Consider the following 25,141-nt stretch of genomic DNA (forward strand, 5'->3'; position numbering starts at 1 on the left):
AAACTAACAAAAGTAATTGCAATATAGGTTGTATAAATTGGTTCCAAAGTTCTTGCTCATTTTGATGAATAGACAGACAGTAGGAACCCAGTCAACAGGGGAGTATCTCTTCATCTCTGTTTCCGGAAGAAACATGTTATCTCGTTAAGAAGATAACTTCACCCCAACAGATGGTGCAAGGCAGATGTGTTGGAACCAGTGATCGAAGGAGGAGGATTCCTTCTACCCGGGGCCGGGGTGCGGCGAGGGGGAGTGGGTGGGGGTGGCAGCAGGGACGGTGGGGGGCTCAGAATGCAGCACAGAGCAACGGCAATCTGAGCTGGGCCTAAAGAGGCAAGCCAACCCATCAGTTTAGATCTCTACCTGGAATTGTGTGAGCTCCGCTTCTATGATGTAACATCAGGCCTGCTTCATAAAGTGGAGGTATAATCCAGTCTGAGAGATTTGCAGCCAGTATTAGAACCTTTCCCTGCCTCACAGCTTACAACAGTTCTTTTAGAAAGCTTATCCCCATCCTTATCCAAGATTGAAATCCTCTGTGGTCCTTGAGACCAGGCAGGCCCAGGTTCAGACCGCTGCTGACACTCGCTGCCCTGGACGGTCCGCTCAGCCTCTCTGAGCCTCTTTGTCTATCTGCGAAGTGGGTGATCGTGCCTACGGTGCATGGTGAGTAAGATGAGGATCCAGAGGTTCCTAGCAGGCCACTTCTCCTTGTGCTTGTTTAAAGGTAAAGTTGTTTCTCATACTTAGGATATTTTCATATATCACCCCCGAGACCTAAGTCCTGTTCCATCAGGTTTTAGCTTTTCAGGAGTCCCGAATCTGTAAGTGTTACCTGATAACTTGTTAATGTTGAGAGCAATTCCAGATTCTGCAGCCTGGAGCTTCCTGGCATTTGAACTTTGAGTGATTGTACAGGTGCAGATCTCACGTTTCTGGTTCATGTACATAAATCAAGCCATCTTACTCATTTTTTTGAACTAAAAAATTTTGTAATAGAGAAGCAAGAGTAGGGACTTGAACTCATCAATAAGACAGCTGTCTCGATCCGTTCAGGCTGCTGTAACAGATACCACAGCCTGGGTGGCTTAAGCAACAGACATTTATTTCTCACAGTTCTGGAGGTCAGACAGTCCAAGGTCAAAAATGCGAATAGTTTTGGTTCTGAGTGAGGGCCCTCTTCCCGGCTTGTGGTCGGCCACCTTCTCGTTTTTGTCCTTGCATGGGGGAGAGAACCCGTCTTCCTCATCAGTTCTTAGAAGGTCACAAGTCTCATCACAAGGGCCCCCCACTCTCCTGACCTAGGTACACCCCCACCCCCGCAAGGCCTCACTTCTAAATGCACTCACATCAGGTTGAAGGGCTTCAACATATGGTTGGGGGTGCAGGACACTCATTCAGTCCATAACAGCAACTAATAAAAGTCAATTTAAAGTTTATTTTTTTGTTGTCCTTTAAGCCTGTCAAGCTGTTTCCCTATGGTTACTAACATTTTTTCCTTTTTGTATTTTTTAGCTGAAGGGCCAAACAGTCTCTTGAATGGGACCATGACTCAGGCACCTTGCAAGGCTGGGGCAGCAGGTCCCTGTGAGTTACGCACAGGCCAGAGCCCCCCCGCCCCCAAGGGGAGCAGACCAGCCCCAGGCCTGCTGCTGGGCTTCCCGACTTTGGTTTGTTTTTAAGGCTGGGATCTGGATTTACACGCGGAATGTCAGGTGGATAAGGCCAATAATGGGTGCCTTGTTGCGTGCCTCTTTTATGATAAGCCGGACACAGTAACTCTGGAGAGCCGGCTGCCTCGAGACACAAGTCTGGGGCCTTGTGCAAACGGCGCTCTCACGTGTCCCCCTGAACCATCCAGCTCCAGCCTTTTCACTGACTTATGAACGGCGTGTGTCTAGTTTTAACCAGAAAGAGTGGTTCACAACCTTCACAATTAATACCAGCTCTCATGACTTACAGCACACAATTTCAGGGAAAACAAAAGCAGGTTCTATTTATACTCAGCCCAGAAAAGTCTTCCTTTGGTATTTCACTCTTGATTTTTATCAGAATTCCACCAGGTATTGTTACAAATGCACCAGTGCCCCTTGAATTGTAAATTCTGTGTCACTTCAGAGTGGGGAAGTGGCCTTAATTTACTCTTGAAAAACCAAAACAAAATTGCCAAGTGTCTGCCCTCGCAGTCCAGTGGCAAAGACTCCACGCTCGCAAAGCAGGGGGTCAGGGCTCGATCCCTGGTCAGGGAACTAGATCCCATGTGCCCCAACTAAACGTTTGCATGCTGCAACTAAAGATCCCGCCTGCCACAACTAAGACCCAGTGCAGCCAAATAAATAATACAAAATTAAAGTAATGAAGATATGTCTATTTTTTAAAAAAGAAACTGCCAAAACTCTTAACGCTAACACTTCCATATCGATATGTTTGATTATGATTTAACTGTCCACTAGCAGGGCTTATAGTGGGATGATTAAGTAACCTACCAGTGAGGAAGTATCATCTACCTTGATGAGTATGCCCAGGTAACCCCTTTCATAAATTTGTAGTGAGTCCACTGAGGAAATACATTGTAAAATGCAACTGCTTCTTGGAGCCACGATTTACAAAATCTTGTTTTCAAAACTTCTCTCTCAAAGTAGTTTGTCAGAGTGGACGTGTTGACCTTTCTATGAGGGACTGTGTAAAACAGAAGACGGACTCGAGTGCGAGCTTGGGTCCTCCTCCCAGACCACTGTCGGCCGCTCCCTCCGGGTTTCGCGTCATACAAGAGCCGGCCCCCTGTGACCCTTCCCAACCTCCCTGCTTCTCTCTCTCTCCTGAAGGTCGCATCAAGCACGAATCTGGATGGAGGAACGTTCATTTTGCTCTCCTTTATTCTCAATAGGTGGAGTACATGTTGGTGTCTTTTGATCATGAAAAGAAAAAAGCCCAGTTGGTCCTGTCTGGAGAGGAACTTCTTGAAACTCTGCAAGAAAAAGGGGAAAGGACAAACCCAAAGTAAGCTGATGGACGGGGGGCTTGTTTTCGAGTTTCTGAAATTGTTAGGACCACTGGAGTGACATCTTTCCTCCACGTACAGGAGACGGGATCCCAGCAGTTTAGGGCTCAGGCTCTGGTTCCCAGTTGCCTGGGTTCAAATCCTGCTCCCTCTACTTAATAGCTGAGCACCTTAGGTGAGGGGCTTAGCTTCTCTGGGCCTCAGTTTCCTCTTCTGTAAATCAGGGGTGCCTCTTAGGGTGCTGATACTCTAAATACATTAGTGAGCGCTTGGAAGAGTAAATGCCACATAAAGTCTGTTTACTATTTAAATATTAAAAAAAAAAAAAAAAAATTGGTGACATGTTCCCAAGATCACAAACCACGGTGCCAGAGAAAACTTGCAGATGGATTTTGTTTGGCTGGAAAGATGGTTTTTTTTTTTAATATTTCTTTATTTCAGTAGACAGAGGTGAAGGGGGCATGTTCATTTCTCTGCCCGCTAAATTTTGGGAGACTGGGTTTGCGTTTGGAGCCCAGCGTTAAACTGAAGGAGCCTTCAGCCCTCACACCCTTCCCCGCAGAGTGGATGGGATTGTTTGTCTTGGACAGCGCGTGCCCTGCGTGCAACTCAGTTATTTATAAATATTTTGGACCCAGCACTTGTAGCCCTTACACAGTTAAAGAGCTATGGAAGGTTAACAGGCTCTGGGAGCCATAAAGCATTCTTGGCTTCTTGTATACTTGGTTTCTAAATTTTTGGAAGCCGCTTTTTCAAAACTCAAAAGGGAGCAGGCTGCCGCAGAAGAATAAGAGGGACCTGGAACCTTGTCTCCTCTGCAGCCATCCGACCCTTTGGAGACCAGAATATGGGAGCTACATGATCGAGGGGACACCGGGGCAGCCGTATGGCGGGACCATGTCTGAGTTCAACACGGTTGAGGACAACATGAGGAAACGGCGCAAAGAGGCCACATCCCTCCTGCGGGAAAACCAGGCCCTCTGCACAATCACATCCTTTCCCAGGTTGGTGCCTGCGTCAGCGCGCGCAGCCGGCGTTTCAGAGCATCCGGCGTCTGGAGGGCAGACCACAACCTAGCGCTTGACCCACAGCTCTCACACTCTGGGCCGTTTATCCGCGTCATGCTGCATCTGATAGCATCTAACGTCAGAGCCACAGGCCGGGTCCCATGCTAGCCTCCCGGGGGGCAGGGTGGGGTGACTGCGGGAGGACCCGAGGGCCACACACTCCCCAGGCCAAGAGGAGGGAGCACTGTATAAGGAAGGGCGTGCATTGCCCCCCAGATCAGATCGGGGGTCAGCCTCAGTGCTCCTGGGATGGGCAATACACATGAAAAACACGGGAGCTGCTGGGTCATGTTCGGATCACGCTGAAACAAGTTAGGATTTCTCGTCAAATCCGGTTATGGCTTAAAGTTCACAAGAGTGAATATAAAGTCAGTGGGATTCAGTCCTTGGCTTAGAATGAGGTACATAAATGTCACACGGTTTTGTGTAGGACCTGTACACAAGAATGCAGTTCTACCAAATCGTAAATCTGGTTATCTCTGCGAGAGATCTCTCAGGTTGTGACAAAGTATGCTTACCTCCCCAAAGTTCAGAAGCGCTCTGAGGATTGGTATCCAAAGCCTGGAACACGTGGAACTATTTTTATACCTTTTTTTCTTTTCCTGATAAATGTCCGCTGTGAACACAAGCATTCAGAGTCACACCGTGGGTCTTAGGACACTTAAAGGGAATTTTCTTTTTTAAAATCTCCATGATCACATCAAAACAATCGAGGCCTTATTGAAGCAGCTCATCAAATATTTTAGAGAATATCTTTTTCTGACATTATGAACAGAGGAAAGTTGAGCAAGGAATACGTTTTATTCTAAAAATCTAATTTTTTTTTAAGTTTATCTTTTATGATGGGAGGGTATTTTTGGATTTGTAAGCAAAACAAGAGTAATAATGATTGGTTTGTAAAAGCCTCACCTTAAATCCACAGTTAAACGATGAGGAAGGTTTTGTTTGGGGATCAAGAGAGAAGACTGGGGTTTTTTCAGCGTAAACAGGGGGATTCTCTGTTCATAAACGAGTGCAACTCTAGTGTGGCCCTGTGACCCAGTGGTCATATGACTGTTTACACGTCAGTTACTCGGACTGACGCGACCAGAAGTCCAGGTCCTCTGCCTGCTGGTGCTCGCCCGGCAGGTCAGGTGGAGGGCGTCCCCACCCCTGGAGGCTCGTCGGATGGTGGGATGGTCGTCTAGAGGGAAGCCCTGCTGGGCGTGCAGGTCTGAGCCCCGGCCGCCCACTTCCTGCCCAGCGCCCTGGCGCTCACCTCCCCGCTCCACCCCGATCCTGGCCAGCAGAGAATCCCCAGGTCTCAGTCTGTCACTCTCTGCGAGGGCTTCTCCTAAGGCTTCAGGCTCGTGGTGGATAACGCAGGCTCTGCAGGAACCCTCCCAAGACCCCATCACATCTGGGGCTATTCCAGATAGGATGGGCAACTTCACTGTTCTTCACAAGGTGGTTGTGGGCAACCGGTTTTTATTAAAGATGAGGCTGAAAATAAAGAAGGCACCAGCTAGGTTTGGCGCTCAGGCCAGAAGTTCCCCACCCTGGCCCTGCGCACCCCCAGCGGCCACTGTTGCTGTGCTGGCCCTGCTCCCTGGGACCCCATCACCCCCCCCAGCAAACTCAGCAATGACCTTAAACTTGGGGGAGCTGGTGGCATCGCTACCCGTGATGTGGAATTTGAGCTTTACGTTTAGGGGAGAACGTGGATCTTTGTTTCTGTGTTGGAATTAAAGCACTTCTTTAGGTCAAGTGAAATAATAGGGTTGGATTTCAGCCTCCAGGGGGAAACCTGGGGGCAAGCGGGGTCACCCGTGGGGGACCTGCCTGATCCAGAGGGGTTCGGGAGGTGCTGGGCAGAGGCAGGAAACAGGAGGCCCTTCCCAGGGGACCCACCCACGCTGCCGGGAAGTGAGGGTGTGCAGGGCTGACATCAGTAGAGGAGCTTGCCTCACGACAGAAGCTCCAGGGGGAATTAGCTGAGGCCCTGTGATTTGTGCCCTGCCGACCCTGGGTGGACGGAGGCTTCTGATAAAATCAGCCCCAGGCTGCGATCACAAGAGAAGAGCTTGGTGAGCAAGACAGGTTTCAATGGGCTGGTTGCAAGGGGCCCAGGGTTGGTAGAACACCTGGACCCCCCTGAAGAAGGCAGCATTGCACTTGCGAGTTGTTAATCCTTGCAGACACATTCTATCTCTTTAGTTCTTCAATTTGTTGTAGATTAGGCTGCCCTGGGTTCACGCTGCCCGAGTTCAAACCCAGCCCGGTGGAAGGAGGCGCTTCCAAGTCCCTCTTCTTCCCGGATGAAGCGATCAACAAGCACCCACGCTTCAGGTGAGTGCCCGAGGCTCAGTGCCGGCCCTGCCCTGGGGTGCGGGGCCCCCCGGGACCCTCCTGCATGCTTCCCGAGCTCCGCAGAAGCCAGCAGACACGCCTGTTCACACCCTCCGTCCCCTGTAGCTGCACGGCCCTTGCCGCTTGTTTCCAGGCTGGATCTGCCCATTTTGCAAGTCATCCTAAAGTTGTTCACTTAGCTGCAAATTCATTTCAATCCCAGGTCTGTTAACACCTGTTCGGAGAAGCTCTCTTGTTATTTTTATCTTTTACCTCCAGTGTCTGTGATCTCCTCACCCTGCTCGTGTCCCTTGACTATAAGATAAAATGCATCCAACGCCTGTGTGTGTGTTAGAACTTCTCTGTGGTTCTAACTCCAGGGTTTCAGGTTGCTTTAGGGCCCACACCGGTCTGGTCTCAGCTTTGTCCCTTTGAGTCTCACCTGTTGTCCTGAACGCGGGCTCCTGGCCTAGAGTTAGGGACCTGTGGCAGCTCAGGGTTCATTCCTGTAACACGTCTGCACACGTGCTACGCGCGGAGTCTTTGGGGAAGAGGAAGACACAGGAGCTTAGTTCCCAGTGTTAGGGCTAGAGTGTGCCAAGGAGAACATGGAGATGGTCAGCTGCAAGAAAAGGAAGGTTATGTCCAAAGGTGGCAACACCCGACAGAAGAGGGTGCTTCTGACCGAGGGGCCAAAGGCAGGCCTCCCGAGAGCGGAGGCATTAACGCCGCGTGGACAGCAACCCTGCCTGGTGAAACCATAATGCGAGCCACATGTCATTTTAATAGTAATTTAGTAGCCATGTTAAAGAAGTAATAAAGAAAGAAATGAATTACATTTATAGCTATATCCAACTCGAGGGCTTCCCTGGTGGCTCAGACGGTAAGGACTCTGCCTGTAAGGCGGGAGACCTAGGCTTGACTCTGGTCCGGAAGGTCCCCTGGAGAAGGGCATGGCTACCCACTCCAGTCTTCTTGCCTGGAGAATCCCATGGACAGAGGAGCCTGGCGGGTTACAGTCCGTGGGGTCGCAGATTGGACACAATTGAGTGACTAATGACACACACACACAGCCAACTTGCAATCAGTATTTGTAAACTACTAGTAAGTTTTACTTTATTTCTAAACCAAGTCTTCAAAATCTGCTGTGAGTTTGCTCTCAGGGCACTTTTTTAAGGACTGGCCACAGGTTCAGTGCTCACAGCCATAGCATGCCTGGGGGCTTCTGGGTCAGACAAGGGGGGCCATTAGATGGTGTTAAGGTGCAGGTTGGATGGGGGTAGCGATGAGGTACCGGGGTCCCGTGAGGCGCAGGGAATGTGAGGACCTCAGCTCAGCTCAGGTTTTGGGCTTAACATGGAAAATGTTAGAAACATAGCGTGAGGCCAGACCACGGCAGACCCTGAACACTTGAGCTCGGTTTGGTCAGTCACACAGAGTCTGGGATGGGGGCTTGGACAGCAGAGAGGGTGACGTTCGCAAGCAGGAGCCCGCAGGCGAGGCTGCAGGAAATCCCTCCATCTCCCGCCTGTGATTTTTCTGTAGGGCTGCCTTAGGGGACTTGTCTGAGGGAGGAGCCGGCCCGCGTAGCCTGTATTATCAAATTCTTCTGCATGAGGGTTTTTGGGCTGCCCGCTCAGGACGTTTGTCGTCTGTTTCAGCACGCTCACCAGGAATATCCGGCACCGGAGGGGCGAGAAAGTGGTCATCAACGTGCCCAGTGAGTCCGCGGGCGGGGAGGGGGCGGCCCTGCCCGCTGCGGATGCTGACTCTCACTCACGCCCTGCTCTCTCCTCTTTCTCTCTGGCTTTATCACTGCAGTCTTTAAGGACAAGAACACCCCAACTCCATTTATAGAGACTTTTCCTGAGGACGAGGAGGCCGCGAAGGCCGCTAAGCCCGACCACATTTACATGGACGCCATGGGCTTCGGGATGGGCAACTGCTGCCTGCAGGTACTGTGCAAAGACCCGGAGCTGCCCCCCATTTCTGTTCATTACCTTCTTTTCTTGAGATGCACGTGTTTTTTTAAAATTTTCCTCAGGTTGAAATATTGTAACTGGTGACATCTTTCTGAAACCCACTGAGGTTATGTTAGTAAATTCATTGGAAGGTATCTCTGAACAGAATTTGCAAAATCTTCAGTTCACTGCAAAAACACAGCTGCTCGTGAACTTAACATGTGGAATGTTCCAGGGTCACTGTCTCAGCTCTTTCTGTGCCTAATTTTTGCTGCCATCTAGTGATGGGTTAGCTTTGAGATTGTAAACACTGGTTTCTGAGTTTCTTAGTTTCTGAGAATGAACCCTGGATGCACCCCAGTGAGTTTATGGTCCAAGGGAAGGATTGTTTGGACTTTAAACTTCTATCTTCCTGTAAAGCTGTATAGTGGTATAAAAAGAATAAATATTTAACAGCCCCGGTTTGCCTTGCCCCTGGCTGTTTCACAGGACATAGAAGAGCCTCTCTTTTAATGACGTGATTAAAACTGCCCCCGGGTCTAATCTGATTGCCGGTGCCTGTGGCAGCGATGCTTCCCCATCCCATAGGAGATCTGCGGGGGACCCCTCCGGCTGCCCGCGAGCCCCCATCCAGGCTTCAGCTGTCATCTCTCGGGCACTTGGCTAACTCCTTTCCCTTCTTCTGGCCTCAGTTTTCTCATCATAAAAAAAGAGTTTATGTTGCGGCCCCTTCTAAGTCTGACTGAGCTCATACTCTTGTTGTTTTTAGTAACAGCAGTACTGGTTTCAATCTTCAGTTTGTTTAAAATCATGTCGGGACCTTCCTGGTGGTCCAGGAAAAGACCACCTTAAGGTTAAAGACCAGGTTAAGAATTCGCCTGCCAACGCAGGGGGACACAAGTTCGATCCTAGTCCGGTGAGATCCCACACGCCTCAGGGCAGCTGAGCCTGTGCGCCTCGAGCCTCTGCTCTGCAGCACGAGAAGCCGCTGCGGTGAGAAGCCCACGCACAGCAGTGAAGGCCCAGAGCAGCCAAAAATAAGTAAATAAAAATATTAAAAAATAAAATGTTAGAACAGGAGGAGTGGCACAAAACTAGATGTTTCAGACTGAAAATCTCTGATAAAAAGGGGAGCCTCATTGTTATTTAAGGAGATTGTGTCCAGTTCCGATGACTTGGCTGGCTGGAGCACCATGAAGCCTGGCCCCATGCGAGGTGGCCCTGCCCTGCACACACAGCTGGTGACTCTGTGTCCCACCGTCTCGGGCAGCTTCGCACAGAGGCACGCCTGCCTGCACCCGGATCTCAGATGCGTTCATTTTTACAGCTATGTATGATCAGAATTGAATGTGAGAGTCAGATGTATCCATGCTAAGTGTGTTTAAGTAACCATGGCCGAGGATCTCATTCCCCCCATTTTTCCCGACTCACTGATGTAAGCGGTATAAAGTGTGTCTGCCAAACAAACCTAGGCCATGAGTTTCCTTCCAGCTAGGCACACTGCATAAAAAAAGGAGACCTTTTGACTTTTAACTGCATATCTGCTTAACTATCTTAATTACAAATATTTCTGAAGAGAGCCATTAAACTCTAGAACTTAACAGTGCATGGCTTTAAAATTGTAGCAGTGCTATTGGAGTGCCAGTTGCCTTTTTTCGTTGGTTTACTATTAAACCCAGGTGTTTTGCCTAAGACTGCACTGTTACCCCATTCCAAAAGGATCATTCTTTGTTTTGATACAGTGTTTATACAAACAAATACATCCTAATGGTAGGTAGTTTACATTTTTATTGCTTGTAGATAGTTTTCCATCCAATTTAAGCATTGTCATGGGTTTAAGGTTGTTTTCTTTTTCTAAATGGCGTGTCCAGCCACCTCACTTTCAATACTACACTTAAAAGTCTTTAGCCCAGCTAATGTGAGTAAGTGGAAAATGAAACAGATTCCACCAACCTCCACAGAAGTCTCTCTGTTATCTCTTAGGTGGAACCCTAGAAACTGCCCATTACAAGAAAGCAGGACAAAATGATGCTAAAGTATTGTTTTAAGGTTTTTTAGCAACTCACTGTACAGAACAAAAAGTATTTTAACCATATTCAAATTCTTGACTCTCAGGGGACTTTTAAGGAATCATTTAATAAGTTCATGCATGTTATGATAGGCTCCCTTCCTCCCCCCACCCCCCAAAAAATTCTGATTTCAACCCTGGATACTAGAGAAATTTTAGGTATTTAGTTTTCTAAAATCAATTTTTCTTCTTTTTTCCCCACTCCTCATTTTCCTGAGGGGAAATTGCTTCTTTTCTTTATATGATACTTTGAAAGGATACCAGAAGCCAAAACCATTCATATATTCATACCTTTTTAAGGTGTTAAGAATTCTTTTTTCCTTTTCCATCGTTACGGCAGTGATGTCCTCTTTGGTTTGGCTGTGGCTCTGTCGATCCTGGGGTAAGGAAGCTAGCTCTTAAATGTACTTAAAATAACTAAGCTGTAAGCCGTATCACTGTTGTAACTTGGTTATTGAATTCCAGCTGCCAGTTTTCTTAAGCATATTTTTCTAGGGTTGACTTTTCCAGAATTTGCCTGTAAATGTAGTGTATACTAGACCGTCTAAGAGGCACTAATCAAAAAACTGAGAAGAAAGCCTGCTTATGGGTCTCCTGGTCTCTTCGTGGCTCAGTACGCCCGCCGTGTCCCGGTGCTGCGGCTCCCCACCGTCCGAGGACCACCCGGGCCCAAACCCAGGTCTCCTCTCGTCTGCTCCCGCCAGCTCCAGGCCCGCTGTGGCCTTCTGTGCCTCCTCCACCAGGCGCAGTTCTTCCTGGGCAGCTGAAGTGTTTTAACTGCCTTCTCTTCCTTCCTACAGCCTTGCCTCCTTCCAGGCTGTTCCCTATTGTGTCACAGTGGGGAGCTTTGAAGCCCATTATTCGCATCTGCAGATTCTCCTTTTGTACCAAAATTTATACAAGCCCGCAGCCAGCCGGACATGGGTGGCCAGCTGTAGAGGAGAAGTGCCTGGCTGAACTTCTCTGTTAATATAGGTCCTATTTTTTTTTGCTGACTTCTTAATCATACTTAACATTAGAACATGGTTATTTATATCCCTTGCAAACATGATTAAAGCCATATTCTAGACAAGTTCATCCCAGGCAGCTTTTAAAACTGGCTTCAGTGTCGAGATCAGTGGAATGACCTCACATGCCATGAGCAACAACCTTCCTTCTCGGACTGGCTCCTTGGGGAGGATGGTGGTGATTTTGTATTATTGTTTAATAATCTGTGATTCTTAAACAGGTAACGTTCCAAGCCTGCAGCATATCCGAGGCCAGATACCTTTATGATCAGTTGGCTACCATCTGCCCAATTGTTGTAAGTAGAAATCACACCTAATTTTAACTACTCTTTTGTATCAGATAAAGACTGCATGTGCAAAATTTGCTGACCGTGTGCTATTTAAGTCCAGTTAAGACTTCATTTAGAACTGAACTAACACAACTAGTATGCAGACGAGGAGCTCATGGGTAAGCGTCTAAGCTGAAGAGTTTAGCAGTGCTTTAGCTAGCGAGGCATTTAAGTGTTAAACGTCAAGTTCAAGCGTAGCTGTTTTCCTTCTCTCATCCTGCCTGTCCTCACCGTCTAGAGAGGATGATTCAAGGAAGCGGAGGCCAGGGCTGGAGTCACTCCCGCTGTCCTTCCCCAGGAGCAGGCAGGCGCAGTACATGTGCTAGAGCCCGCAGGGGTGGCGTAAGCTGGTGCTTCTAGACCAGGGGTAACAGCATGGAGCCTTCTTCAGCGTGTTGGTGACACTTTGACCTTGCAGATGCTGACTTCTGTTTGTTCCTAGATGGCTTTGAGCGCTGCGTCACCTTTTTACCGAGGCTATGTGTCAGACATTGATTGTCGCTGGGGCGTGATTTCTGCATCTGTAGATGATAGAACTCGGGAGGAGAGAGGACTGGAGGTGGGAACGCTTCTCCTTACTAGCTTTTTGAATCCAGCAGGTGAAGTGGGGGTCTTGTCACCACTCACAGTGTTGAAGTCCCCTTTAAACCGATTTTATCCTGAGTGGGTTAATCACAATGGAAGAAGCTGACAGCTTATCAGCCTGTCTGTGGCTTTATGGTGTGTTTGGGGTGAGAACGTGGGAAATGTGGTTTGGTTGGAGGGAGGAGGGCGGTGCCAAGTTAATCTCCATCATTTGTTGAGATCTGTGTCTGTTTGCCCTCTAAAATTGGTAGAACAGTTTTTCTTTATTTTGGAAGTCAGTGCTGACGGCTGTTTTTACCAGAAAGCTTTTTGGCGCTACTGAGTGCTTTGTCTATGGCGCTTTCTCTGCTGGGGAAAGCGTAATCTGTTGTCAGAGTCCTTGGCCCCTTACAAAGGGTGAGTTTTGCCTAAGAAGGGTAGGTTTGTGCCTCTTGTTTGCATGTTGAACTCTGACCCTGCATCTCTCCAACCAAGAGTGTGCATCAGAACCGCCTGTAGAGCTTTTTAAAAATACTCACTCAGCCCTGCCCACCCACAGACCCAGTGAGCAGAGAAAGCCCAGAGCTAAGACACAGATGTGCGTGTTAGTAGAGGGTCCTCACAGGCGAGTCTCATGGTCTTGACCAGGGCTACACTGCTGCTGCTCTGATCTCTATGTAATTGTTCATAAATTGTTGACCATGCTTTCTGAGTAGAAATAAGCTTTAAAGCAGAAATTTTAATGGTTTTTTAATGTTTTAAACCAAATTTTTTGGTTTACATTATGAAAGTGTTAGTGGCTCAGTCATGTCTGGCTCTCTGCAGCCCCGTGGACTATAGCCCACTAGGCTCCTCTGTGCCTGGGGTTTTCCAGGCAAGAATACACTGTGGGTTTATATTTTTGCTCTCAACATGGGCATTTTCTAGTCTTAATAATAATGGTGATCCACTTGTAAAAAAAAAAAAAAGGAATATATATATGTATATATATGTATATATATTTAACTCAGATCTGAGAACAAATTAAATTGTCTCCAAATTTTTTTTTTTAATTCTAATACTTTTCAGGGTTAATAGCTATTTTTCAGAATCTCATGTTCAGGTTGGACACTTTTAGGTAATTGTTTATAAAGTATATAAGCTTCTAATATAATTACTTGGGATATTAGTTTATTTCCACATCACTTTATATGGCATTCATTTGCATTTTTTCAATTTTAGCCACTGAAGAACAACCACTATAGGATCAGTAAGTCCCGATACGATTCGATAGACAGTTACTTATCTGAGTGCGGTGAGAAATACAATGACATTGACCTGACAAAAGACAAAGAAATCTACGAACAGCTGTTGCAGGAAGGTAAGCCTCCATTCCCCTTGTCTAGATTTGACTGTAAGCCTTTAGTTCTTCAACACTCTCTTAAACTCCTTTGCTGACTCCCATCTGGCTTCTATTTTTAATGTGAGGTCTCTGAACTTTTCTTATGAAGCTGTTTTCCCTAAAGTTTCAAGTCCCAAATACTTGTGAGAGCTTAACTTGTAGAAAAAGAACTGACTTTGGAGGTGTGTCCCTGAGATCCCCACGGGCATCGTTTAAGGGGTGAACACAACTCCGACACTCCCCTCGGGTCTGCAGGATAAACTCGGGGCGACACAAGAATCCTGCACAGCCCAGCGTCTCCTAAGCTTCTAGCTGCCTTTCTTCAACCCCCCGAGCTGTCTGCCATCCCCGGGGCGTGGAGAGCGGCTCTGGAGTGAGCCTGGTGTGACCTCTCCGCAGGCCTCGACCACCTGCTGGCCCAGCACGTGGCGCACCTCTTCATCAGAGACCCGCTGACTCTGTTTGAAGAGAAAATCCACCTGGATGATGCCAACGAGTCCGACCACTTTGAGGTACCTGCAGCGAATGCTTTAAAAAATAAGAACATGACTGCTACTTTCAGAGTCGATGTGTCACCTCACTTCTGTTAAATGCTCACTGTTTAGTTTCCTTTGTAAGTGGAAGGGTATACACAGTGAATAGTCTGCTTTACGTGTTAAGTATGAAATCACCTTAGGATCTTCCCAGATGTGTGGGAAATTGGTTTTATTCTCTGCTTTTTGATTACAGAATATTCAGTCCACAAATTGGCAGACAATGAGATTCAAGCCTCCTCCTCCAAATTCTGACATTGGGTGGAGAGTGGAATTCCGGCCCATGGAGGTACGCGGGCTGTGGGCAGGAACCAACTCAGTTGAACCTATTCCCACCTGACTGCCACCCACCCACCTGTACCCTCCCCAGAGGCTCGGGTTACCCAGACAGCAGCACAGATCACGTGCGCATGTGTGTGTGCGTGCGCGTGCATGTGCGTGCACCAGAGGCTCGGGAGGACTGCTTTCCCGGAGTAGACTGTGGGCAGAGGCTTCCGGCCCCGGGTGGGGGTTAGAAGGTGCATGGGACCGCTGTGACCCGCGGGGGCCCCTCGGGAGGAGCTGCTGGCACAGTGGGTCCCTGACGTCTTGGCCCCACGTCCAGGTTCAGCTGACAGACTTCGAGAACTCCGCATACGTGGTGTTCGTGGTGCTGCTCACCAGGGTCATCCTGTCCTACAAACTGGACTTTCTCATCCCGCTGTCGAAGGTAAGGATGGTTTTCAGCTTAGGGCTGGCTGTGGGTGTCTGGATTATCATCTGATGCTTCTGTATGTATAATACTTGTTTCAACTCTGACCTCACTTAGACCTGTTCCTCCTTAGAAAGAGTGTTCCCCTTCCACCCTGTTTTTTTTACTTTCAAACCAAAATTTATACTATAGATTTGGGAATCGTTTTGGTGGAGACTCCTAGAAAAAAGTGCTGATGGTAGCTCCTTACTCGGCCCATTTGAAGGACATTTAGGGTTACATTTGAATAACCACTAATGTCTAGACTTTGGATTTAAGATGGTGGTGGAAGGGGGTGTCCCCAGTGTGTTTCATCCTGTCACCTCCCAGGCCGGTCACGACCTTGCTCCGTGCAGGGAGGGGGCTCCTCAGAGGAGCTGAGCTGGGGAGGTTTCTGGGGAATGAGGATGGCAGGGCACCATCAGAAAAACAGACCTGAATCCGCCCCAGCCCGACTAAGACCAAGATGGAGCTTTCTGGAAGCTATTCAGGGCCTTGAAACAGCTCCAGGCTCTAAGGCTGTAACGCCGCAGGCCCTGGGGCCATACTCAAGCCAGTGTGGAGGCCTTGAGCTCCTGGCTGAAGGACCAGGCACAGAGCGGGGCCGGGAGCGGCTGCGGGCAGAGTGGGGTCTGCGGGGCTCAGGGCCAGAGCGGAGACAGCGGGGCACACTGCTTGTCCCGGCAAGCATGGAGGAGGACCCGCGCCTGCCCCCAGACGCCGTTCCCCCTTCCTCCGTGGGGGCCACTCCCGCCGGTGCACACACGCACCCTGAAGAAGTCTGGAGGTCAGGCTGACCCTACCTGCCCTCTGCATCCAGACCCAAGGTGACCAGCAGGACTCTGCAGACCCCTGTTAGCCGTGTGGGGCACCCCCTGGGGAGATCAGACCATGTGATGGGTCCATGAGAGCTGCCGGTCTAATTAAGCCTTTGCTTATGAATGTAAATACACTTGAGTCTTGGACAACACAGGCATTAGGGACCCTGACCTCACACAGTCAGAAAACTACATGTACCTAACAGTCGGTTCCTCCGTATCCGAGAATTCGACCTGCAGTTCGTGGGGTACTGTGATGTTTACTGCTGGAGAGCACCTTCATCTAGGGGGACGTGCGTTGTTCCAGGGTCAGGTATAGATACCTGAAAGGCGGGAGAAACTTGAAAACTTTTAATAGCCTTAAAGAGAAGAGCCCATGGGCCCCCAGAGTGTATTATCCTCAGTGGAACGTGGTTAATTTGGAAACTGGAAAGAATTTTTAAAGAAATTCTCACTATTGCCCCTGAAGAAATCCTAGAGAAGAGTTGCATCTTAAATAAACAAGCCCTGTGGATCAAAGAACATTTGGAGATCAGAGGAGTTCTCAGAAACAAAGGACGTGGTAGCCACACTTTTAAAACTCAGCATGCTCCCCAGTAAGCAGGTGTGGTTCAAGGTCAAAGTCACTGATTTCCGGAACCAAACTGAGATTCATCCCTATAGGATGGCAGAGAAATGGAAATCATGGGGAAAGCAAGAGAGAAATTCTTTGAAAAGTTCAGCGTTTGTCTAATAATTAGAAGAAGAGAATGGTCTACACAAAAGAGATATGAGAGATGATAAATGAATATAATTTTCCCCAAGTAAGAATCCATTAAGGATAAGACAGAAATAGATAAAGAAGAACTGAAATCTAGAAAGAATCTCAAAGAAAAGATCAGTTGTCCAGAAAGGAGAGGAAATTAGGCTACTTAGCTTTCTGCCAAAAAGAAGAAAAATCAGTTGGTCTCATTTCTCATCTACAACATTAAACGCTGAAAGAGATGGAGAGAAGTCTCCAGAATCCTGAAGGTAAAGAACTAGAACCGTGAACATCTCTGGCATCCAAGCTAGTCTTTAAATTCCGAGTGATTATAACAAAAAAGATTACATTAGGGCTCAGAGTCAGCCAGAAATCTTATCTAGCAAGGGGTCAGTGGAAGGAGGGGAATAGTAGATGCTTCTTAATGGCTGACATCTGGAGAAAGAATTTCAAAACTACTTGTCCATCTAGTCAAGGCTTTGGTTTTTCCAGTAGTCATGTATGGATGTGAGAGTTGAACTGTGAAGAAAGCTGAGCACCGAAGAATTGATGCTTTTGAACTGTGGTGTCGGAGAAGACTCTTGAGAGTCCCTTGGACTGCAAGGAGATCCAACCAGTCCATCCTAAACGAAATCAGTCCTGAATATTCATTGGAAGAACTGATGCTGAAGTTGAAACTCCAATACTTTGGCCACCTGATGCAAAGAGCTGACTCATTGGAAAAGACCCTGATGCTGGGAAAGACTGAAGGCAGGAGGAGAAGGGGACGACAGAGGATGAGATGGTTGGATGGCATCACCAACTCAACGGACATAAGTTTGAGTAAACTCCGGGAGTTGGTGGTGGACAGGGAAGCCTGGCGTGCTGCAGTTCATGGGGTCACAAAGAGTCGGACACAACTGAGCGACTGAACTGTCTGAAAGTAAGAAGAAACACTTACGGGTTAGAAATAGGATTTGTTGCCTCTAATCTCCTAGCTAAATGGGGTGGGAAAAGGACGAAAATTTCCAGTGCCACAGAAGTAGGTCTCGGGCCATGGGCATGGTAAGACAGTATGCCTAAGAGAGCACACGATGGTGAAAATAAGATGAAGACAAATTTGAATAGACTATATTCTCCTATTCAAATACTGAAAGCAGTGATCTAAAATAGCAGTGTAATTTGCATAAGATACACCTAAAACAAGGACAGATGTTGACAGTAAAGTGCTCCATAATGACCTTTTAAAAAGAATACAGGCATGGCAAAGTTGTAACAGAGAAATGTGAGAAAGTCTTAGATACAGAAAGCAAGTTTGTCCACTTGCTCATCCAGGATCATTAGAGCCACGATTCTGTTTTTTTCTAACCAGAAAGCATAGCCTCTCAGGATCATAAACGACTCTAAGGGCACCGAAGCGCAGAGGGCAAGATGCTGGTCCGGGTGAGCGCACGGTCACCTGCAGCGCCTGGCAGCGCTTTCACTGGGGCCACTTGTCCTCCGCGCCCCGGTATGCGGGTGCAGAGGGGATGGGGGGCCGTCCCGAGGCCGTGTTGGGACAGTGGAGTAGACCACCTACTAGAGAAGCCGTCCTGTTACCCAGCAACTGACAGGTCACACACTCAGAGGAAGAGAAAAGCCACAGGGGGCGTAAACGACACGCCCAACAAGCTTGGCTTGTCACTTGTACCACAGATCTCACACCACACATGCCTTTTGAATGCCCTGAGGAAGAATATCAAAAGTTAACCAAGGAAAATACAGTAAGTCACGTTTCCACCGAAACTCATCAAGAAAATGTTCAGGAAAAATTTAACTGTTGGAAATTTTAAGTTGTTCTCCTAATAGGTTCTAGATTAAATCAAAATCAGAACTGTAGGTTGTATAGGAAAATGATGCTGACAAAGCTGGGCTCAAGGAAAAAACCGTAGCTTTAAATGCTTTAACAGAAAGATTAAAAATAAACCTAAGTAGTCAAATTAAGAATCTAAAGAGCAGTAGTAAAAATAGACTGAAAAAGGAATTTCTAAAAGCAGAAATTACTGCTGTTGATCTTTGTGACTTTTTGTCAAGACTAAGAAAAATACAAGTGTTGACTAGGATTGAAGCCAGATGTATGAAGATTATTATTTGAGCATGTTCCTAGAACTATCTATATTAATCTGAAGGTCATATGTACCTTTAAAAGAAATAAATAACTGTAGGAATTAATGGGTGTGAAGGGCAAAGCTGAGGGATCCAAGACTTTGTCCCAGCCGTCCCTTCCAGTATGACCTCTGACTTGTGTCCATTTTGTATATTGGACTGTCCCCTACGATTTCATTATATTGATTGAAATAAATGAAGGATTCACGAAGAGGGAGCTGGGGCTCCCGAGGGAGTGGGCAGAGCCCCAGGCGGGCAGGCAGCGTTGGCAGCCTGCCTACTGCCAGGTGGTGGGGTGAGGCAGCAAAGCCCTGGGGGCAGGGAGGACAGAGGACCCCCCACCCCCAAGGCAGCAGGGCCTCTGCGCTTCCCTCTGGCTGTGAGCCGGGACCGCCCGGTGCCTCCCCAGCGCCATGCATTCCCCCCAGGTTTTCCCAGGCAGCCTCCACACGTGTAAGTTTCACGTGGATTTCTAAGGTGCGCATCTCTTCAAGTTGCCCCGTTATAGAAAAGCGTGTCCCAGGCTGGGGTTGAGGGACACAACCCCACGTGACTGTGCAGCCTCTCTGACCGCAGCCGGCGCTGAGGGGTGGGAGGGTTCATCACAGGCGGGTCCACGGCCCCACCCCCGTGGGAGCAGGAGTGTCCCCGATTCGGGAACATTCTGACGTGGCCACGATGGTTTGCCTCCTTAGGTTGATGAGAACATGAAGGTCGCCCAGAAGCGAGATGCCGTCCTGCAGGGACAGTTTTATTTCAGAAAAGACATTTGCAAAGGTACCGCCTTTTCTTGCATTTCTGGGGTCCCCGGAGGCCACACCGGTTGCTAACACACCCTGCGCCCCTCCAGCAGGTGGCAACGCTGTGGTGGACGGCTGCGGCAAGGCCGCGGGCAGCGCAGAGCCAGCGGCCGAGGAGTACACGCTCATGACCATCGACACCATCATCAATGGCAAGGTAGGGCCCACTTTGGCCTGTGCCCCGACTGCCTGCCCAGATTGCCCCCCCAACCCCGAGCGCCCCTGCCTGACCGCACCCTGCTCCTCGCAGGAAGGTGTGTTCCCTGGGCTGATCCCCATTCTGAACTCCTACCTGGAGAACATGGAGGTGGATGTGGACACCAGATGCAGCATTCTGAACTACTTGAAGCTGATCAAGAAGAGAGCATCTGGTATGGCATCCTTTGCTTTTCTTTCTTTTAAAACAAAAAAATCTCGTTAACACAGGCAGAACCTCACAGTCTTAAAATATTCAGTTTTTAAAGTGGTCTTTTGTTAAAGTATGCACCATCCTAAATCAATGCACTTTTCCAGGTAGTGCCGTCTCTGCAGTTACATACACCTTGTTGTCTTTGACAGTCACCTTTGAGTCAGCAGCACATTTTCTCTTCCTGGTTCATAAACAAGTGTTGCGTCTATAACCCGATGGCGTTTTAGGTGATAAAATACTGTATGTGGATAGTTTGTCGTTAATGCTCAACTGCGCGCGCTCTGCAGCATCCCGGACTCTCTAGTGAGTCTAAGCCAGTTCGAAGGTGAACTAACTAAGTACACAGCTTGAACTCAGGCGCTCTAGCCTGCCTCCCTGTAGGGGCGCCCAGGCACCCCTGCTTTCTCAGCTTTGAGATCCCGGTGGCCAGGGAGCCGTCAGCTGTGACTAAGAGGAGAGCGGCTTGTGTATTTTGCTTGAGGCTTCTGTAAGGTTTCCAGAGCCAAGAGGATAACCCCCCAAGTGCTGTCTCTGCGGGTTTCTCTCTGAGCGCATCTGCTCACTATTCTGTGTCCCTCTCTGATCAGGTCGCCCTGGGGAACGGGGAACGCAGAGCCCCCCGTCCAGGGCAGTCTCTGACACTGGCAGGCCTGGCTGGATGGGAGGACACGGACTAGTCAACATGCATGGGCTCCTGTGTCAGGGCGGGCGGCGTCCCCGTATGGGTGGCACCTAACAGGTCTCATAGCAGCAGGACATGTGTGTTCTGCTTGCCTGCAACATGAAACCCTGCCCAGGAGGAGTTCTTCAAACAAGGTGAAAAACGTCTTGTTCCCAGCCCCGGCCGTGTGGCTCGGCCCAGACGCCACTCTTGATTCTTCAGGGTTGTGTTGTTTAGCCGCTAAGTGTCAGCTTACTAAAGATAAAAACCAAACCCAACAAATAAAAAAAAATACTACTAAGTTGTCATAAAAAAACAATTTATTTTTCTCCCCCAGGCGAATTAATGACAGTTGCCAAATGGATGAGGGAGTTTATCGCAAAGCATCCTGACTACAAGCAGGACAGTGTAATAACTGACCAGATGAACTATAGCCTTCTTCTAAAGTGTAATCAAATCGCAAACGAATCATGTGAGTGCCCAGAGTTACTCGGACCAGCGTTTAGGAAAGTAAGGTACAGTGGAAATAAAACCGACTCTCCCACCTAGACGCCCTGCAGGACGAGGAGCCCTTCCCGCGTTCCCGGAGACCTGACGGCTGGACCGGCTGTGTGCGGTGTGTGAAGAGCGGGTGGTAATAGCGCGCTGCCCTGGCAGAAGTGGGTCTAAGCAGGCCTAGAGTTTATACAGGTACATGTACATAGTAAAGTATTTTTATGATTAACAATGTATTTTAATAACATTGTATCTAAGGTTCTTCATGAGCTGGCTTGTACATTTTTCAATTCTGACTCTGGAGCAACTACTGTCTGAAGCAGTTTTGTAAATGTAACTTACTGGTAACTGTACTATATCTGCATTCCAGAGTTTAAAATGTTTACTGTAAATTTTGGCTTTTTTTTTTTAAGACATTAACCTGGTTCCTGATTCACTGAACATTCTGTCACTTTACCTTAAGAACAGGTTGTTCTGCTCATTTCCTTTGCATCATCTCCTTTGGCATATGTGTAAAATCACTTTTGAATCCACCAAAGTGCTTCAAGGGGAAGCTTGGGGTTCTGGCGCCTTATCTGTGACAATTCTCTCGTAATTTGAATAGCTAATCCCTTGGTAACCCTGTCCCAGGCTTTCCCTACTAAAACAAAACCCACTGAACTGATGGTACTTTTTATCCACTTTTGCTAATTTTGGTGTTAAGTTTAAAGACAACTCTGGAAGAAGAAAGACTCTGAGTTCACATGTAGTGATTATTAGGGGTGTTTTTTTTTTTAAGGAAGAAAATGGGGAGTATTGTTTTTCTTCTTGTACATAACAAAACTAATATCAAAAATGCCACCAGCTCTTCTCTTGTGGCCTCTGTTTTTTTTTTTCTGGTTGCTGTTGTCTACTTAAATTTTCAAATCAAATGCAGTTGCTGAAGTTTTTGTTACTTTTTCTCTAGTTTCCAATAGCATATTACAAACATTATTCTAAAAGCCATTCATTCTAGATTTTACCCAAGGAATATTCTGCATACTACTTAGCTTCACTGCAAAAATCATGATATGCACTAAGTTTTGTGAATCAGGACCCTAAATGTTTAATTGTGAATAATTTAAGTTGCACACAATTGTTAGAGCTTTTTTGTTGAAGTTTTTTTCCAATTAAATGTCTTAACTGCTTCTGAAATAACTATGTATAGTAGATTATGCAGACCTTTACAGGCATAAATATTTAAACTGTCATGCTCATTTTAAGAAATTGCCATAAAGCTTCAGCTAAGCCTGTTTATGTACTAGAGTTTGTGCTATATTTCATACAAGCATTTTGGAGGATAAAAGAATGCCTGTTTTTCCTTTGCAATTTGCTTATGTAAATTCAGGTTGTAAAAAGGCAGTAAAATGTTTGTGGTATGAGGAAATAAAAGAATGGAATTGGCATTGTGAAAACTCTTGAAAGTGTGAGTTCTGCAACTTATCAGATAGTGGTGGATTTTTTTTTTTTTAATTAGCCCAAGTACGCCAGAAAGTGATTTCTTCATCATGCTCCATCCTCAGCTCTTTCTAGAAAGAAGCACAGTGATGAGAACAGATGCCTGGCCTCCCCAGGAGCCCTCAGCACTGTGGGGAGGGCAGCAGTGACCCCCAGACATGAATTTTCCTTTTATTCCAAACCATCACCGTACTGGGTCGGTGATCACGTGGTGAATTACAGGCAAGTAACTCAGGTGCTGTGTGCACAGTGGTGAATCCACTCAGACCGGCTCAGCAGGCCTGGCAGACAGCCATTGCCCACCCACGTCTTCACACACACACCTCTCACCTACCCCCAACCCCTAGTTCATCTGGTCCATCCACTTTTCTCAACTTCACCTGCTGGTCTGCTTTTATTTATCTGAATGATCCTAGAGCAGGCTCGCTGTCAAACGAATCTGCCTACACGTCTCTGACCAAAATGCGCCCTGACTCAGTGGGTCCAGGGTGAGGACCCGCAGGCAACGCGATGCTGCTGGTCTGTGGACCGTGTTGAGAAACAAGGACTTAGATCACTCCTGCACCTCAGACACACATCCGTTCCAAGTCTCAGCTGACACTGATCTTTCATGTGTATCTGAAAATCAAATAGCAGCACCGTATCTCTATCCAAGACAAAGCATCACCTTTTCCTCCTGAACACAGCTGAGGGTTCAGGCTTTGGGAGCAAAACAATAAAACAGATAAGCAAAGCGTACCTTGTCCTTGGTGGAAATAGCGTTGGCTGAGCCCAGACACTCAGAACACAACTGGCCCTTACTTGACCCATCAAGTCTCCTGGATCTACAAGAGGTTTCCAAACAAACAAAACCTGTGAAGGAGGCTTCTCTGGTGGCTCAGTGGTGACAAATCCTCCTGCCACCACAGGAGACACGGGTTTTTTGATCCATGATCCAGGAAGATCCCGCATGCCACAGGACAGCTAAGCGCTCAGGCCACGACTGAACCCGCCGCCCTGGAGCCGGCGCTCTGCAGCAAGAGACGCCGCCACAGTGAGAAGCCCGCGCCACAATCGGGGAGTAGCCCGCGCTTGCCACAACTAGAGAAAAGCTGTGCAGCCCTGGAGACCCAGCGCTGGAAAAAGCGCATAAAATTTACAAAGAAGCCCGTTAGGGACTTTACTGGCGGTCTCATGTTGTTTAAACCCCAAGCTTCTGAGCCAGGGGACTTGAGTTCGATCCCTGGTCAGGGAACTAAGATCCCGTGTGCCTCGCCGCCCGGCCCAGCCCCAGGATGCTCTGTCTGCCACCCGGCCCCTGGCTGTTGGCGAGCCTTTCTGTCTCTGGAGGGAGCTGGCCCGGGCCACTGCCTTCTGAACTAGCACCTACACAGAAGTTAACTAAAAGTGCAAAGTGTGGAAACCCAGCTTGAGGCCACATCTCTGCAGGTTTCTTGGGGATCCTGCAGAGAGAAAATGTGACAGCATCTTTCAAGCACTGGTGGTGTCAGATGTGGGGGGAAGGGACGTGGGGCTCCAGGGCGTCAAGGTTCCCTGCTGGCGAAGGGCCCTTCTCAGAACTGTCCAGGGGCTGTTTTATCGGCAGGGTTCTTAGGCGTGCTGCTAATAAACTTTCCATTTAGATTAAGGCTCCCCGCGCCTACATTCCCTGAAGATAAGCCACTGAGATCTACCAGCTGCTCTCTCTTCATTATACTTTTGTGTAAATATTTAACATTCCCTGTAAATGCTTCTGAACATGTATGCCAAGTGATATTTAGGGAAGTGTAAATTAGAAGGGAACCACTGTCTGGACTGGACGTGAGGAGGCCTTAGCGGGTAACCTTGGCTGGGAAAGATGCGCTCCTCAGACTCCAGTAAGTCTCCTACACACGAGCAAGTTCTGTTCACGTTCTGAATATGTTCCTAAGTCCAAGAAAGTTACCCTAGATGCCCAACTAGCAAAATTGGCTATATAGTACTGTACAGTAATATGTTTGTAATACTCATCACACAATACATGAAAAAACAAACACAAAGTTCTGTTCATGTTCTGAACATGTTCCTAAGTCCAACAAAGTTACCCTAGATGCCCAACTAGCAAAATTGGCTATATAGTACTGTACAGTAATATGTTTGTAATGCTTATCACACAAATAATACATGAAAAAACAAACACAAAAGATAAAACATTTTTAATCTTACAGTACAGTCCTTTGGAAAGGACTGCAGTACAGGATAACAGCTGGCTTACATACACGGGCTGGCATCAAGTGAACAGGCAGGAAGAGTTACGAGGAGGGAGAAAAGGTGGGATATGGCAGAGCTGAAGGTTCAGCAATAGGAGACAGGACAAGCTGCAGTTTCACTAAAGCCTGACTGTGATGGAAGGAATGTTTGCATCTTTGAAAGTTCAAAACTTAAAGGTTTGTACATAGGGGATTTGCTGTATTTGCATTATGGTATTATTTGTATTTATAGTAAATGGAGGCTGAAATTGGCTGGATAGTCCCTAAAGCCCCTTACATTCTTAACATTTTGTGAAATGAAACATTACAAAGCATGTGCATGTGTGCTAAGTCACTTCAGTCATGTCTGACACTGTGCAACCCCATGGACTGTAGCCCTCCAGACTCCTCTGTCCGTGGGATTCTCCAGGCAAGAATAC

At 47.7% G+C, this 25,141-nt stretch overlaps 1 protein-coding gene across 3 annotated transcripts in view; it reads left to right on the top strand.

The window, feature by feature from the left end:
* Positions 1 to 22,451, top strand: part of GCLC (glutamate-cysteine ligase catalytic subunit) — a 42,104-nt gene extending 19,653 nt beyond the window's left edge. The window contains exons 2-16 of one of the 3 annotated variants that reach the window (XM_065912466.1): positions 2,888 to 3,000; positions 3,823 to 4,005; positions 6,283 to 6,396; positions 8,058 to 8,116; positions 8,218 to 8,351; positions 11,654 to 11,728; positions 12,204 to 12,320; positions 13,547 to 13,685; positions 14,106 to 14,218; positions 14,436 to 14,528; positions 14,844 to 14,948; positions 19,349 to 19,430; positions 19,504 to 19,610; positions 19,704 to 19,824; positions 20,861 to 22,451. In XM_065912466.1, the coding sequence (XP_065768538.1) occupies positions 2,888 to 3,000; positions 3,823 to 4,005; positions 6,283 to 6,396; positions 8,058 to 8,116; positions 8,218 to 8,351; positions 11,654 to 11,728; positions 12,204 to 12,320; positions 13,547 to 13,685; positions 14,106 to 14,218; positions 14,436 to 14,528; positions 14,844 to 14,948; positions 19,349 to 19,430; positions 19,504 to 19,610; positions 19,704 to 19,824; positions 20,861 to 21,072 (1,767 nt within the window). In that variant the 3' untranslated portion in view covers positions 21,073 to 22,451. The remainder of the gene's footprint in view (positions 1 to 2,887; positions 3,001 to 3,822; positions 4,006 to 6,282; positions 6,397 to 8,057; positions 8,117 to 8,217; positions 8,352 to 11,653; positions 11,729 to 12,203; positions 12,321 to 13,546; positions 13,686 to 14,105; positions 14,219 to 14,435; positions 14,529 to 14,843; positions 14,949 to 19,348; positions 19,431 to 19,503; positions 19,611 to 19,703; positions 19,825 to 20,860) is intronic. The other 2 variants (XM_065912467.1, XM_065912468.1) reach the window with 2 other exon arrangements.
* Positions 22,452 to 25,141: the final 2,690 nt, after the last annotated feature.

Source organism: Muntiacus reevesi, chromosome 20 (assembly GCF_963930625.1).
Source record: "Muntiacus reevesi chromosome 20, mMunRee1.1, whole genome shotgun sequence".
Classification (NCBI taxonomy): Eukaryota; Metazoa; Chordata; class Mammalia; order Artiodactyla; family Cervidae; genus Muntiacus; species Muntiacus reevesi.